The following is a 16,462-nucleotide window of genomic DNA, read 5'->3' as shown; positions in this document are numbered from 1 at the left end:
GCAAGCTAAAGTTATCAGATTAATTTCACCTTTCTTTGCTGGTGGGACCAGCTGTGAAAGTGCCCCCACTGCTGCATATATTCTTTCCAGAAAAATAAAATCAGATGTAAAAATAATCCTTATGTTGTTGGTCGTTGTTTTTTTTTCTCTGCAGGGCCTAAACCAACAATGAACCTTCAGAGCAAAGCAGGAAAGTGGCACGGGCAAGGAAGCTTGTGAACAGAGAAGAAAATCTCTCCATGCTCTGCTGGCTGCTTGTCTTTTAGTGCACATGGCAAAGTGGCTAATGAATAAAAAAAGTCTGAGCAGTTCCTCATTTCTGAAGGCAGCAAAAAACTACCACTGCTGGGGAGAGGAGTAGAAAGGGAGACCCAGAGACATTAGTTGGCAGCCCCAGCTCAGGTTTCTCCCATCAAGTCCAACATCTCTCAAGCACGATGGACAGGGCTTGAGGGGAATGAGATGACACTTTGTTTACCACCTTCTACTCAACACTTCCCACCAGCTCAGGCTTCCTGAATGGCAGCCAGTAGGTGGCAATTGTGTCCTATAGTAGGGATGCTGAAATCCCTGAGGGACTCCTCACTTTCTAGCCTCGTGGCCAACACCAGAGAGTAACTTTCTGTTCAGTCCCAGGTGAGGTTTGAGTTTACAGTGGTAACTGAGAAAGGAGATGATAGCCTCCCCTGTAAGAGAGGGTTATGTGCCAGCAAAGGGAAAAAGCTCTTCAAGCTCAAGAACAAAGTTGTCACAAATCCAAAGGGTAGAAATTGGCTCTGAAATCAGTTGAACTGGTTGTTAGAAGAAGGCGTTGAAATAAGGGAGCTGAGAAGTCCCAAAACAGCCTTTGGCAGGGACAGAGCAGGTAAGCTTAGTGCTCAGAACTCAATTTCTGAAAGGGATTATGTCACCAAGACCTTCAAGGAACCTCAAGTCTCCTTCCAGTCCAGGGTGAGATGCTTGAAAGACAGTTTTCTTTTTCATAATTTTATTTCCAGGTTACCTTTAGGAACGTTTCTAATCTTCCTTGGACTTCTCTCAAAAAAGACAGACTTTTTGCAGAGCTCCCTGGAATCCCTGAGTTTCAGCCACTCTGCTCTGCCCTTCCCCAAACGCAGCCAGTGAGACTTTGAAAGGAGTTAACCATTAGTTGCAGGAATGTTTTCTGGATGCTCTCACTGACCTTTCCCCTGTGACCCACAGAACACTTTGTCAGCACAAACTCTTCTACTAGTACTTGTTTTTGTAGGTCATCCCTAGTTGATAAATACTCACAATTTGCCCAGTTCTCCCAGCTAAAAAAAACTTTGCCCACTTTGCTGATGAGGGGCCAAAGGGCACCTCCAAGGAAATATCTCTCTGGTTTCTGTTGCTGGGTGAAGGTAACCTCTTCTGTCTTGGGAAAATAAAGCTCTGCTGATGGGCTCTGCTGTAGCTGACCACAGGAACCACATCTGGCTGAAAATTCATTGCTGCCTGCATGACTTCTATTTTAATTAGCCCCAAAGAAATCCTTTCTAGGCCTCCTTCCCTTGCTACCCGGAACACTGTGCCTGACTTCATCTGGATTTTTATGGTGTTAAAGCTCTACCAAACCTTGCTGCACTTCAGCAGCCCTTAGGAAGCAGCAGAGGAATTGCCTTTGTCTCCAGGTAAAGAGATTTAACCTTATGAGTCCAAACTCCCCACCAGATGCTCTTCCTGTTCAGCACAGTTACTCTCGCTGCACACAGACCATGGGCAACAAACTCTTGTTGAAGTGTTTCTCATTTTGCTGCAGGAGTTTCTTTCCTTCAAGTTGAGGTCATGACTGAGAAGCACTTCCAGCTTTAATCTCATTCACAGGCTGGGGACCTTCCAGCTCTGGGAAGATGTCACAAATTCACCACGAGGGTCAAGCTCTGCAGCCAAGGGGATGATGCTCTCAGTGCATTTGTGATGCAGCAGCAAGAGTGGTGCAAAATAAGTGAGAAGGCCATGATGGTGAGCAGAAACAAGTGATCCAGTGGAAGGCATGACAGTGATTGCAAATGACAGCAGCAAGAGTCCTACTTACCCTCCCGCCGCAGTTTGTCTTAAGAGTAAAATGAGAGGGAGGAGAAAAAGGAGAATGATTATTCATTACAGCAGAATTACACACTCCACAAAGCTAAGGAGATGAGGAAACAAGAGGGACTGAAGTCCCACTGGTAAAGCTTTACTCAGTGGGCTCAGAAATCCTTTAAGCAGTGAAGGTAAAGTCACACTGAGCTTCATCATCTTTGAAACAGAGCAAATTATATCACAGAAAAAACCCAAACATCTCAGGGGACTGGGTGTCTCCTACCCACATGGCATCCATATGGGACCACAGCTCTGCAAAACTGCCATCAGTATTTACCACATTCAACACAAATCTACTCCTCCTAGTGCCACCACCCATAAAAGATGAGATCTCAAGTCGGGTTCCTGAACCTCCAACAACACACGTGTAGAGGTGGTTTGTGTGTCTCTCCATCAAGCTATGAGCCCTATGTCATTTTGAGGGTGTCATTCTGATTTTGAGATTGCACTAATTGCTGTGCTCTGCCCAGGATCCTGGGCTGGCACTCCAAGGCCATTCGTGGTGTGGAGCAATCAAGGCACAATCACCTGGAGCCTCTGTGATGCAAGTCCCTCTGTGGGATGTGGCCATCCCTTGTGCAGTAGCTCTGTGGAACACATAGCACTGTCACCATCAAACCCAAAGAACTCACAGAGAAACCACATGGTTGATGAGTGACTTCAGCCCAAACCACTGCCCACGCTCACCTCCAGGTTAGAAGCTGCCCTTTGCATTGGCCCTTATTAGTATAGTGCTGCCAAACAACGCTCTGCCCAGTGCTCATTTGTGTTCATAATCCCCCTGGAGGCCTGTGAATGGCTTGGTGAGGAAGCTCAGAGGCAGAGTTTTCATGAAGGAGCTGGGTGTATTCACAGGCAATCTGATCTTGCACACTTGGGATCTTATCTGAAGACTCAGAGAGGCAACAGGCACTTGCCTGATGACATAGGGATCCATGAGAGACACATGATCACCACAATATGATCCCAGGTTTCTCAGAGAGCAAGAGACAGCTGTGGGAATCCACTCGGTACCACTGCAGGGTGCCCACAAGCAGGGGAACAAGGGGCAAAGCTCAGTGGATAAATGAACATCCCCTGAATGAGCCAATCAGTTACAAATTACTGGCTGGCTCTTCCTCTTGGGTGGCATTCGGGTTGCTTGAATTTAGCTATCCACATGAGTACTACATCTAACCTTTCAGATGGAGATGCTCTGAGCTGGAGGAGGTTGGACTGCAGACATCCTGCCCAAACTCTTCTATGACACCCAAGCTCCAGCCAGCTCTAAGGCAACCACCCCACCTGACTGGCACTGGTGTTTGCACACCCGAAAGGCTGTCCTGGCTCTTTTGGCATTGTTGGTATCTCTGGTGCCAACCTGGGTGCTTAGTACACATGGAGGCACCACCTCAAGTATGAATTTGGGCTGCTGACTTTTGATAGTTCATCATTACAAATGGCTGTGGCTTCCTGAAGAGTGCTCCAGGGGGGAACATGCTTCATCCTCACACGTGAACAATTTTCTGGTCATGCCTTTTTCTCTAAACTGACAACACAGGGGACCTGGGCATCATGCACAACAAATGAGGTGCCTGAGTGAGAGATTAGTTTGGGGGTCTCTATTCTTCTCCAAGCTTTGGGGACCTAGGGATGCCCTTTCAGCACCCATGTCCCCTTCCTCCAGGACAGAAATCCATCACTGAAAGAAGAGATTAATATCTTCCAGAGATGGGGGCAGGGAGCTGTCAACTCCTAGGAACAGCCTAGGTAACAGGGTGGTGTGTTCTCCATCACTGCCCAGCTCTAATCCAGAACCATTTTTTCCAAATGCCCTGGACATCAAGCAGACCTGATAGATAAATTCCTGGATATAGTCTGTTAGCTTATTCTGTCTGGGAAGTCTGACTGTTCTGGTATTCCCTCTGGCCTGAAAAATCTAGTAGTCTTTAGAGCCTTTTAAAAATTAGATTGCCAGATGACTTTGAAAAGGCCTTCCAAGGCACAGCAGGTACTTCCCTGAGGATCTGTGGATTTGGGAATATAGTGGAGGATTTGGGAGCAATACCACATTTTCCATATTTGCACGGGCTGTTCGAGTACCTGAGCTAGTGGCAAACACACACACACACACACACACACACACACACACACTCTGCACTTCTGCCCCAAGAATGTGCACCAGACTATGGAGCACTCAGCACAGGGGTAAAACCAGCCCAGAGATGGGACTTCTGACCCCGGTCCTGCTGAGGAGATAGCTTTTGTGATGCTGTTCCAGAAAAGAGGTGCCATTCTGCCTGGATCTCCACAAAACCCTCCATTTCTGAATGTATGGTTGGGTTGCCAAGGCTGTGTTGGGTCCACTGGGCATGACATGACCAAGCTGACCTAAGGAAGGACATTGCTGTCCCCAGAGATCAGCTGTCAGGATCCCAGGCAACCCAGAGCTAATAAGTCACAAACACAGATGGGGAAGGTACTTTAGAGCTGTTCTGGGAGCAGCTCACTTCATTTTCCCTAATTGCTTCACACATGCACCTTGTCAACCTTCTGCCACCTCTTGCACCTCCAGCAATTGTCATCTTCACCCACTTGGGCTAATGGTTCAGGGGGAGAAGGCAGAAGGGCCACATCCAACACCAAGTTGCCAAAGGCTTTTGCTTTAGGATTACTATGGTGTGCACATGATCCAGGTTGAACTGCTTGTTGTCTGTGCAGAAGGTTCATGCCTGTCCCCAAAACTTCTACAGGGACAACACAGGGAGCTGGCATGGACTTTGATCATTACCTAACTCATGGGGTCTTCCACTGGGGCAGCCATAAACTCTGCAGAGTGTCTTCCACAGGGCAGAATCCCAGCATTATAGAATGGTTTGTGCTGGAAGGGACCACTCAAAGTCATCTAGTCCAGCCTCCAAAGCTCTCCACTGCTTGGGTCCAACTGAGAGTCAAAACCCAGACGCTCAGTTCAAATCAGGGTTTCCCCCATGTGGGCTCCCCAGAGCTGAGGAGAGCAGGGAGGGGAGAGCAAGAGGTGAAGAGGACACTCACATAGATGAGGTGCTCCCGGTAGCGGATCAGCAGGTTCCTCAGGATTCCTGCCTCATTGAGGTCCCCCAGGCGGATCATGTCCTCCACTCCATGGATGGAGGTGGGGTGCATGGGTTTGATGTGGCTGGCATTCTGTGGGGAAATCCAGTGCTCCTGGGAAGACAGCAAGGGCAGAGAAATACAGGTCAAATGAGATACCACGGGGATGAGAGACAGAAACAGCCCACTCTGGACAGAAGGATCAGATGGAAGAACAAGAACGGGAGAGCAGTGGCACACAGGCCAGAGCTTCCATTCCTCAGGCTTGGCAGAGACTATCTGAAAGATTCCTAGCAGAAGAAGGAAAGCATCTTTTGGTTTACTGGAGCAGAAAAAGACATGAGACACGAGCCATCCTGGCAGAAGCACCATCCAGGGCAGCATGGACATCCAGGACATCAGGGGTGTTTTTAACCAACAGCAGATTTGTCCTTCCCTTCACACAACATTGACACATCCCTCGTTAACCCTCTGCCACAAAATGCTTCTGAGCAGAGAAAAGATGATTTGGAAGAGGAGAGAGGGACACACAGGGTGGAAAAATCATACTTCTATTAGCAGTGCCATTTGGACTGATCACTTCTAAAGGGCTTCGAAAGCCACTACAAGCTGGACAAAGGGACCCTGCTGAACGAAATCTCTTTCTGCCATCCTTGAAGTGGTTGAGAGCATTCACAACTATTTCAGACTGGACAAAAAAATTATAAAGGACAGAGAACCTCCTCTGGTGACCCTCTGCTTATAATATATATGTTCCTCTCAAACAGCTACTACTGCAGAGATGTAGAGGTGGGAAATTGAAGGAGAACCAGTGTTTGGGCATGCCCTGTGTTGGTAGGAGGCCAGGAAGGACTGGATAACAGCAGAGGAACAGCAGGTGGAGGTGGGTTTGCTCAAAACACTATCTAAATGTACTTTGGAGGCTTCTGTTATCATTGTACTCTTCAAGCTTCTCAGTTTTTCAGGACACTCCCAGTACAGCCAAAAACTAGGGACACAACATTACCTTGTCCTTACAAATAGAAAACGATGGCACAGATGATTTCCAAGGACTTATAAGAAGGCTGTGACAAAGTCAATCATCATAACTTTATGACCCCTGGCCCAGCCAGGCCATAGAGCTGAAGAAGGGTCATCACAACCCTTTGTACCTACATTGCCTTCATCATCCACCACCTGGATCTGTCCAGAGTCACAGAGTTTAACCACCGCTCCAATGGGGACGTCGAATTCCCGTCCGGTTTTGAGGTCCATCCACACATAATCCCCCTGGAATCAAAGAGAAGACAGTTACACTCAGAGCTGCAGAAGATTCAGCATCCCTTGGGGTACAAGATCCTGACGTTGTGGACCCGTTTCATGGGTACAAATGCAACGATCTCCTTTGTAGACCACAAACCACCCGCTTTTCACAGATGCTCAGGGAAACCCCGGCCAGGTGCTCCACAGACCATCCACACCCACTGTCTCTCCATTTCATGAGCTCCTGAGTGGCTGTAGGTCACAGGCTGCACCCAGCAAACAGGTTTTCTGCCAGGTGATACAGGCAGAATAACCCACCCAGGCAGAGGTTTCCCTCTGTGCAATGCACAAACTAGAAGGTCATGTTTAGGAGATGGTTTTGAGCTCTGGAAAGGCTCATCTGGAGGCTTGTGGCACATTTTTTCCTTGCAGATAACTGCTAGCAAATATGCACTCCTCTGCCTTGGAGACTGGTGAAAAGGGGGTGAATGAAGAAGGGTTAAAAGCATACCTAGAGTTGTAGATACACACATATATTTGAAATTCTGTAGGAGGACTCCCAGCTACAGCAATATGTAGGTGAGTTGTTCTCATTTAATACATCTGGAATATTGTGTCCAGCTCTGGAGCCCCCAACATCAGAAGCACATAGAGCTCCTTGAGCAAGTCCAGAGGAGGGGGACAAAAATGACCAGAGGGCTGGAGCAGCTCCTCTGTGAAGACAGGGGAGTTGGGGTTGTTCGGCCTGGAGAAGAGGAGGCTCTGAGGTGGCCTTATAGCAGCTTTCCAATATCTGAAGCGGGCCTACAAGAAAGCTGGGGCAGGACTTTTTGCATGTAGCGAGAGGACAAGGGGCAATGGTTTCAAATTTGAAGAGGGGAGATTTAGAGATCAGAGATTCTTTAGTATGAGGGTGGTGAGACACTGGAACAGGTTGCCCAGGGAGGTTGTGGAAGCCCTATCCCTGGCAGTATTGGAGGCCAGGTTGGATGGGACTCTGAGCAACCTGGTCTAGTGGGAAGTGTCCCTGCCCATGCAGAGGGGTTGGAACTAGATGGTCTTTAAGGTCCCTTCTAACCCAAACCTTTCTATGCTTCTCAGTGGATTTTATCTCCTGTGAGCACGTCCAGTTGCTTCCTGAAGCTGGGCTAAGTTTTAGTATCCATAATAGGAACAGTTTAGCTACAACCAGTGTGAAAAGCTGTGTCCTTTTACATGTTTCAAATGTTCCACCTCTTTAATTTGAGATCTCTGTGGTTTTGTTTTGGAAGACCCAGCCAGCAGGTGACCCCTATCCAGTCACTCCATGTCACTGGTGATCCTATACACCTTGGTCAGTTCTGATGGGCAGGGACTATCTGCTCAGCAGCTCATGGATATGAAATTACTCAAAATGAAAAAAAAAAAAAAAAGACAAAGCTTTTAAAGAAGTAGACAAATACAAAAGCAATCCCCAAAATAACCCCAAACCAAACTCCCAAGCAGGATCCACACTGTTTGAAACAAAGCAGAACACTGGTGTGAAGAAGTGCTAAAACTGGGAGCCACCTAGTTCACTTCTTCTTTGACATGTTACATCAAGCAAGCAAATACACTTTTTCATGCATCTGACTTTAATGTTTTGAACTTGTAGCCCCACCTAATGCCACGTTCCTGGAGACCAGCTTCACTTGTACCTATTCAACACGATGCAAATGCAACAGCTGCTTTCTGAAATCCTGAGAAAGTCCTGGGAGAAGGGAAGGTGAAAAATAAGAAGGAACACTCTGCTTGTGCTCTGATGCAACCCCTTTCCTGAGCATCCACTACAGACCATGTCTGTGGGCAGAGTATTTATAGATTTGGTTAGACCCAAAGGGCTCATGAAGAACCTTCAGCTCCACTCTGGATGGTGGGAACTGGAGACATCCAGCAATATAAAAGATGGTGAAATATTCACTATCCAAGTCACTGCTCACCAGGACTCCTGAAAGATACTGACCTGTGAGTGCCACAGGGTGGTAAGGCTACACCATGTACCCACACATGGAGGAACACTACACACGAGGAGCCTCCAGGCATTTTGTGGTAGATTCCAATCTTGGCAGCTGCTTCTTAGGTTTCACCTCAGATATCAACAAAGTCATCCTGCTTACACAGACCTGAGGATTCATTCTTTAGTTTAAGCTTTCTTTTCCTCAGAGGGTTGTGCTTTATAAGTATCTTTGAATGCTGAAGACAGGCTGGGAGAATTGGGGTTGTTGAGTCTGGAGAAGAGAAGGCTCCAGGGAGACCTTAGAGCACCTTCCAGTGCCTGAAGGGGCTCCAGGAAAGCTGGGGAGGGACTTGGGACAAGGGCAGGGAGTGTTAGGATGACGGGGAACATTTTTAAAGAGGGGAGATTTAGATTGGATATTAAGGAAGAAATTCTTTAGTGTGAGGGTGGTGAGACACTGGCCCAGGTCCCACCCCTGGAAGTGTCCAAGGGCAGGTTGGATGGGGCTTGGAGTAACCTGGTCTAGTGGGAGGTGTCCCTGCCTATGCAGGGGGGCTGGAACTAGGTAATCGTTAAGGTCCCTTCCATCCCAAACCATCTTATGATTCTGTGATCTTTATCCAGCTCATAAAAAATATATGCAGATCTTTTTCTCATTAACTGCCTTACCCTCACATCTCATAACTTGCTGAAAAAGGAAAAAAAAAAAACCCACACTACTAATGAACACAGTAAGTCATGCACAGGCACATTATAGATCCACTTAGATTAATATTTCTTTCTTAGCTCCTTTCATCTAAGACTGTCAGAGCCTTTCAGAGTGTTCAGCACTGTTATCCTCACTGCAGAGCTGGAGCAAATTTATGCACAGGGTGGGTAACTTGAGCAAGGTGTCAGCAAGAGAAGAGCCAGGTTGCTCAGTCCCCTGCTCAGCAGAAAGTCCCTCTGACACCTCAGCACCTGCATCAAATTTGCTCCCCATCAAGAAAACAAGAACTGCCAAGCTGTTGTTATTTATTTTTTTAAAAAATCTCTACTTTTGATTAGCTGTAAAAGGAGCCAGCTTCACATGTTGTTACCACACAGCTGCAATTAGAAAGGCACCCTGCTCTCTCCAAGGTAAACTGATCCTGTGCTGCCCCAGCTCCTGCTTTGCCTCCCTGATGCACAAAGACCTCATCTCCTCTTAATACTCTTTCTAGACACATTAAAGTTCAGTTCTTAATACTGCTAAAAAAACCCCCAACAAAACAACAAATCTTATGGGATGGGCTAGGCTGGTAAGCTCAGAAGGGTCTGGGGGGGTGGGGATGGTGTCAAAAACTAACTTCACTTGTTAAGAGTGCCAATGTATTTCCTTTCCTTACTTCAATTAATTAGATGTAAAACCCATGGATGTCAATTACACCCCTTCCATTGATGCAACTCCCATCAGATCAGCCCAAAAAGCAGCAGATAAATTGGGGATTTCAGGGCAGATCAGGGTGGTTCATGCATTTACCAGCTCAGGGTGACTGGCTTATAAGTTGCACAACATGCCTGATGCCCGGACTGCTGCAATTTGTTTTCCAACACACATGAGAGCACTGGAGAAGTGAGAACACCACTGGTCACTTTACAGTGTCAACATGGCCCAACTCTTCCTCCTCAGTGCAGCTGCTGGGTGCTAGTGTCCTTCCAAACACCCTGGGTAGACCCTCAGGACCTCAGAAGCTAAGAGCAGTGTCAACCAAACAGCAGTGCAAGAGGAGGAAACACCACAATTAACGAGGGGGATTTTCAGGAGCTTCCAAAGGCAAAGGGCAAGAAGGCTGCACCACAGGGGAGATGCAGTGCTTGGGGGGGGACACACAAAGACCCAGGAGGAGCTGGCGGAAGGAGTATGAGGATCTCATCCAGCAAAAGAGGCTGAAAGCTCAGAGCTGGGGACCCCCTGTCTTACCGCTAAAGTGGTCGTGGGCTTCAGGGCCTGGTTGACGTTGCGGAGTAGCGTCCATTTGCCCTGGTCTTTCTCCTGATCTTCCACCACCTCAGGGCATGGCTGCACAAAAACAACTTTCTTCTTCTTCAGCATCTCCAAAACCTTGCAGTGGTGTTTGCCCCTCACTCTGCTTTCTACATGTGTCCAACCACGAACGCCAGGAAGCTGCGGCTTGTTTGCTTTAGACCTCCAGGGTGACCATGCCTGCTGCTTGCAGGACAACACCTGCCCTGATTCACAAGAAGGCTCTTGGTAAAGGTCTGCTCTCAGCAGAAAAATTTCCACACCCCAGCCATGGTCCTCCAGCTAGCAGGCTTGCTCCGCAGACCTGGTGCTGCAGGAGTCTCAAAGCAAACTCAACAACTTTGCTTCACTTCAGTTCTTCAACTCACTCCAGTAAGGGGGGATACTTCAGAGACCTGAAGGACACTGCAACCACCCGGTTTGGAGTAACAGCTGCAGGATTAACAGGAAACCTTTTCATTGCCCTAGGAATTCTCTCTGTTACCTTCCTTTCTTCTGACAGCTCGAGGGCTTTCAGCACAGAACACACCTGGGTGCTAATTCATCCCCAAATGCAGCCAGTCCCCATGTAACACATGGCATTTAATTAACCTAATACCTTTACATACCAAATTAACCAAAGCACAGTGGGAACTCAAAACCAGAGGCCATCTGCATTTTCTTTAAACTGATCACCTTGAGCAGATCCATAGCAACTGAATTTTAAATAATTGAGTGGAAGGTGCTCAGAGCAGCATGGCCTCTGTTCCTATAGGTGAGAGCAGCACCCAGGCTGTGGGTGAAAATCAAAAGCAGTGTGGCCAACAGGTCACGGGAGGGGATTGTCCCACTCTACTTGGCTCTGGTGAGACTCTCCCTGCAGGGCTGGGTCCAGTTTTCGGGTGCTCAACACAAGAAGGACATGGAGATGTTGGAGAGAGTCCAGAGGAGGCCTCAAAGATGATCAGAAGGCTGGAGCAGCTCTGCTCTGGAGATGAGCTGGGAGAGCCAGGGATGTTCAGCCTGGAGAAGAGAAGGCTCCAAGGAGACCTGAGAGCACCTTCCAGTGCCTGGAGGGGCTCCAGGAAAGCTGGGGAGGGACTTGGGACAAGGGCAGGGAGTGATAGGATGAAGGGGAGTGGTTTCAAGCTGAAAGAGGGGAGATTTAGATTAGATCTTAAAAGAGAAATTCTTTGCTGTGAGGGTGGTAAGACCCTGGCTCAGGTTGTCCAGAGAAGCTGTGGCTGCCCCATCCCTGGCAGTGTTCATTGTAGCAACCCGGTCTACTGGGAGGTGTCCCTGCCCATGGCAGGGGGTTGAAAGTAGTTGATCTTTCAGGTCCCACCCAACCCAACCCACTCTACAATTCTGTGAGGACGATGGAGATAACAACGTTGCATTGACCCTATACCCAGCTGCTAGATAGACCCCACTTCTGCAATATCTTCTTCTATGTAGGGAGGACTGTTCTTGAAAGGACTAATCAGGACTGCTGGCCCAACCAGAAGAGCACAAGACATTTTACAAGCACCCCAGATTTGCTTGTTGTAGTCCTATCTTAGATACATTTGAGATTACTCATTTTCATCTAGGAAAGGCTTTTCTGCTCATGTAGAGAATTTAAGGTCACTGTAACTGAGCCCCAGTCTCTTCCATGGACATCTTGAATCTAATGTGCCATCATTTATGCAGACCAGAGAAATGCATGTCTAGATCATGCTGAAGCTGCTAAGCTCTCCATGCTACTCTCATTGATCACTATTTTAATCCAAAACTCAACTGAAGCCTTGACTTCATGGGGTTTTGAATCCATTTGTCCACAGTGCTGAGAACATATTCTTGGTGGAAAGTTATCTGGAGGAGCTAAGAATTTATAGGTCCCTGTAGCCTTCTCTTTTCCAGGCTGAACAACCCCAACTTTCCCAGCCTGTCTCCAGAGCAGAGCTGCTCCAGCCTCCTGATGATCTTTGTCACCTCCTCTGGACTCACTCCTACAGCTCCATGTCTTTCTTCTGCTGGAGACCCCAGAGCTGGACCCAGCACTCAGGGGGTTCTCACCAGAGCTGAGTAGAGGGGGACAATCACCTCCCTGGACCTTTTGGCCATGCCTTTTGATTTTTATCCACAGCCCAGGTGCTGCTCTCACCTACAGGAGCAGAGGCCATGCTGCTAGGAACACCTTCCTCTTTTTGAAGCTGCACAGGTGGTTTACAGAAGAGGCCAAGTCTCATGGCTAAGAAGGCAGATTATAGGTTAATAAGTTGGATGTCTACAGTCCACCAAAGGAGCAACCAAATGTGTACATGAGATGCAATAGTAATGCAGGGAGAAGGAGACACAGGTCAAATGGAGCAATCTCATTTGCTCCACCTCCAGCATGACCTGAGCACACAGTGTGGCAAATGACCGCATTTTGGCTCCCCTAGGAAGTACAAGATCCATGTCCAATGAAATCTAATCATCAGTGTGAGGATGCACATGGAAGGAAGGACAGAATAAATGTATTTTAAGGGTTCTACCGGGTGGGATATTTGGATTTGAGCTGGGTCCTACAGATACTCCTCAGCAGCCCTTCCCTCACTGCCTTGCCACAGTAACTGGAGCAGTGTGGGGGCAGCAGATCTGAGAAAGAGCAACCAGTGTGTTCATCTCCCTTTGCACTGGAGCAGGCATTATGATCATTGCTCAGCTACGCCCTGAGCTGTATTTCTGAGGCTGTGCAGCTTAGTGTAAACTAAGGAGCAGAGGAGTAGAATGATTTGCCTGAGATTATCCTTGGAGCAAAGAAGGAATCGAAGCCCAGAGGGCTGGACCCCAGCCCTGCAGTCCTGTTACATGTGGTTTGTTTTTTTATCCAGGTGCTGGGGCAGCTGAGGGTCTGTAATTCCACATCTTTCCATTCTCTATTTTTTGCATTGCTGCTCTCCTCATTTGCAGGGCTGTCTGAACAGCCCCAGGACACTGCTTCCTGGGAATAGGGAATCCTATCCCTCTGAAGGGATGTCCAGGCTTGGAAAGCAGCCTCCCTGCTGTATGAATCAAAGGGGCAGAGCAACAGCATGAAGCCTCCTATCAGCATGTTCTTCCTAAGAGAATCATAGAATCATTAACATTGGAAGGGACCTCAAAGATCATTCAGTTCCAACCCCCCTGCCATGAGCAGGGAACCCCACCACTAGACCAGGTGGCACAAAACCTGGTCCCACCTGGCCTTAAAAACCTCCAGGGATGGGGCATCAACAACCTCCCTGGGCAACCCATTCTGGTTCCTCAGCACCCTTAGAGTGAAGAATTTCCTCCTAATATCTAACCTAAATCTCCCCTCAGTTTAAAACCATCACCCCTTGTCCTATCATTATCTTCTCTGAGGAAAAGCCCCTCCCCAGCTTTCCTGGAGCCCCTTCAGGCACTGGAAGGTGCTCTAAGGTCTCCCTGGAGCCTTCTCTTCTCCAGGCTGAACACCCCAACTCTCTCAGCCTGTCAACGTGCTGTGCCTTCTGTGGGAGACAAATGAACACACTTAGGACAATGAGGGGAGGGACATGGGGGAGGAAAATAAACCTTTAGCTGGCTGGCGGCCTGTCAGCAATGCCATCCAGTTTAGATTACTGCTCCCCAGGGTAACATTAGACTCTCCACTGCAGAGATGGAAGCATGAGCCTGAAGAGCCATGCTGGGCCCTGATCCAATGATTTACTACACCCCTGCAGCAGCAGGCACAGCTGAGATCCAGGTCCTGCCCTGACACACTTTGTGCACGTGCATCGTAAGGAGGAAATGCTCATCCTCAGGAACTGGTGTGACCCAGGCAACAGGTTTATGCTGCTGCTGAGACCTCAGCTCCTATTAAGTGCTGCCTTGCTGGTGTGGACCTCACTGCTGGAGAAAAAAGGAAAATGCCATCTGTAGGAAGCACCCTCACAGCAGGTGAACCACCTAAATCAATAAAAGCTTGGCTTTATGGGCTGAGAGAGCTGGGGGTGTTCAGCCTGGAAAAGAGAAGGTCCCAGGGAGATCTTAGAGCACCTTTCAGTACCTGAAGGGGCTACAGAAAAGCTGGAGAATTTTGACAAGGGCATGGAGTGATAGGATAAGGGGGAATGGATTCAAGCTGTAAGAGGGGAGACTGAGGCTAGATCTTGAAAGAGAAATTCTTTCTTATGAGGGTGGTGAGACACTGGCCCAGGTTGCCCAAGGAAGTTTTGGCTGCCCTCTCTCTGGAAGTGTTTGGGGCCAGGTCAGATGGGGATTGGAGCAACCTGGTCCAGTGGGAGGTGTCCCTGCCCATGCAGGGGGGTTGGAACTAAATGATCTTTAAGGTCTCTTCTATCCCAAATCATTATGTGATTCTATGATTTTTTTTGCCCCGTCCTTTTTTACAGACCCACAGAAAACAAGACCCAAAGAAAACAAGACCCAAAGTCACTGCCGTGGCTGAGGAACTGTTCCTGAAGCAGGTATTTTGCAACAATGACTGACAAGTTGAATTATTCAGTGAAACAGGTTAGGTGGGACTCAACTAAGCCAGTGCATGTGTCAGCCCCTGAGCAAGGCATCCAAATATTTGCTAGATGATCATTGTTTGTCCCTTGCAACTGAAATATCCTATCCTATCCTATCCTATCCCATCCTATCCTATCCTATCCTATCCTATCCTATCCTATCCTATCCTATCCTATCCTATCCTATCCTATCCTATCCTATCCTATCCTATCCTATCCCATCCCATCCCATCCTATCCTATCTTATCCTGTCCTGTCCTGTCCTGTCCTGTCCTGTCCTATCCTATCCTATCCTTTCCTATCCTATCCTATCCTATCTTATCCTGTCCTGTCCTATCCTATCCTATCCTGTCCTGTCCTGTCCTGTCCTGTCCTGTCCTGTCCTATCCTATCCTGTCCTGTCCTGTCCTGTCCTATCCTATCCTATCCTTTCCTATCCTATCCTATCCTATCTTATCCTGTCCTGTCCTATCCTATCCTGTCCTGTCCTGTCCTGTCCTATCCTGTCCTGTCCTATCCTGTCCTGTCCTGTCCTGTCCTGTCCTGTCCTGTCCTGTCCTATCCTATCTTGTCCTGTCCTGTCCTGTCCTGTCCTGTCCTGTCCTGTCCTGTCCTATCCTGTCCTGTCCTGTCCTGTCCTGTCCTGTCCTGTCCTATCCTATCTTCAAGGTGAAGAAAGAGGCACTTCTATGGTCACCTCTGCCTAAGGCAGGTAATTAAACTAGGTCAGATGATACTGACCTAAAGGAGTGCATGTAAAGGACAGTTTGGAGGTAGAAGCCTACAGTACAGGAGCCCAAAAACTACCTAAGGTGGCTCCTACCCCTGGCATGGATGCTGCAAGGCCCTGAGGGCTGATATTCAGGTGAATTGCTGAAGGATATGGAAAATCACTGGTTATCAGAGGCTGTCTGTGGGTTCAGGTCAGCAGTGCTCCAGTGATTGATTCTTGCAGCATTACATTTAACTTTTCTAAATTGGGAAAGGTGACACCCTGCAGAATGGCTGTTGATGCACCCAGTGGCCCAAATGTGATCTGTGGGCCATACTTCTAGCAACTGATATAAAAGAACCTGTTTATGCTGCTGTTTGTTTGTTTGTTTGTTTGTTTTTCATGAAACAGGCACAATCACCTGCCCAGGTCTCCTGAGAGCTAGATCCAAGCTGAGGCTTTTATTTCCTTCCTACTCTTCTTTGAAGGAGAAAATTCTTAGTGCACACAGACACAAGTGCAAACACAGGCATTCCCCAAGCTCCAAATTCCAATGTCATTTGGAGAGCAGACTGAAATCTAAAGGTATTGGTGCATCACAGTGTATGATGCCAAAGCAGGACTTCCAACAGCTTCCTGAACCCTTTGGGCAGAGTAATGTCCATGCTCTACTGCAAACAAGCATCCCCCCTGGATGTCACCCCTCTGATTCAATTCAGTTCTGGATGACATGGGTGTACCCTGCTCAGCTTAATGGAGCTTCTCCTGGATCCTCAGCAGGGCAACCCAGGGGAGAATTAGGACTTCTCCTCTTCATTCTTGACACTCATCTTTAGCCATGCAGTAGCTGCCAGTATCAAGAAAAGGTGGGA

General features: G+C 48.1%; 1 protein-coding gene across 2 annotated transcripts in view; it reads right to left on the bottom strand.

Moving 5' to 3' along the window:
* MYO7A (myosin VIIA) overlaps window positions 1-6,441 on the bottom strand; it is a 69,193-nt gene extending 62,752 nt beyond the window's left edge. The window contains exons 1-3 of one of the 2 annotated variants that reach the window (XM_051608825.1): window positions 6,331-6,441; window positions 5,137-5,289; window positions 2,057-2,074 (exon numbers count right to left, since the gene is read on the bottom strand). In XM_051608825.1, the coding sequence (XP_051464785.1) occupies window positions 2,057-2,074; window positions 5,137-5,289; window positions 6,331-6,429 (270 nt within the window). In that variant the 5' untranslated portion in view covers window positions 6,430-6,441. The remainder of the gene's footprint in view (window positions 1-2,056; window positions 2,075-5,136; window positions 5,290-6,330) is intronic. The other variant, XM_051608824.1, reaches the window with a different exon arrangement.
* Between the last annotated feature and the right edge of the window lie 10,021 nt (window positions 6,442-16,462).

Source organism: Apus apus, chromosome 1 (genome assembly GCF_020740795.1).
Source record: "Apus apus isolate bApuApu2 chromosome 1, bApuApu2.pri.cur, whole genome shotgun sequence".
In the NCBI taxonomy this organism is placed as follows: Eukaryota; Metazoa; Chordata; class Aves; order Apodiformes; family Apodidae; genus Apus; species Apus apus.
This window is presented reverse-complemented; position numbering and strand designations above follow the sequence as displayed.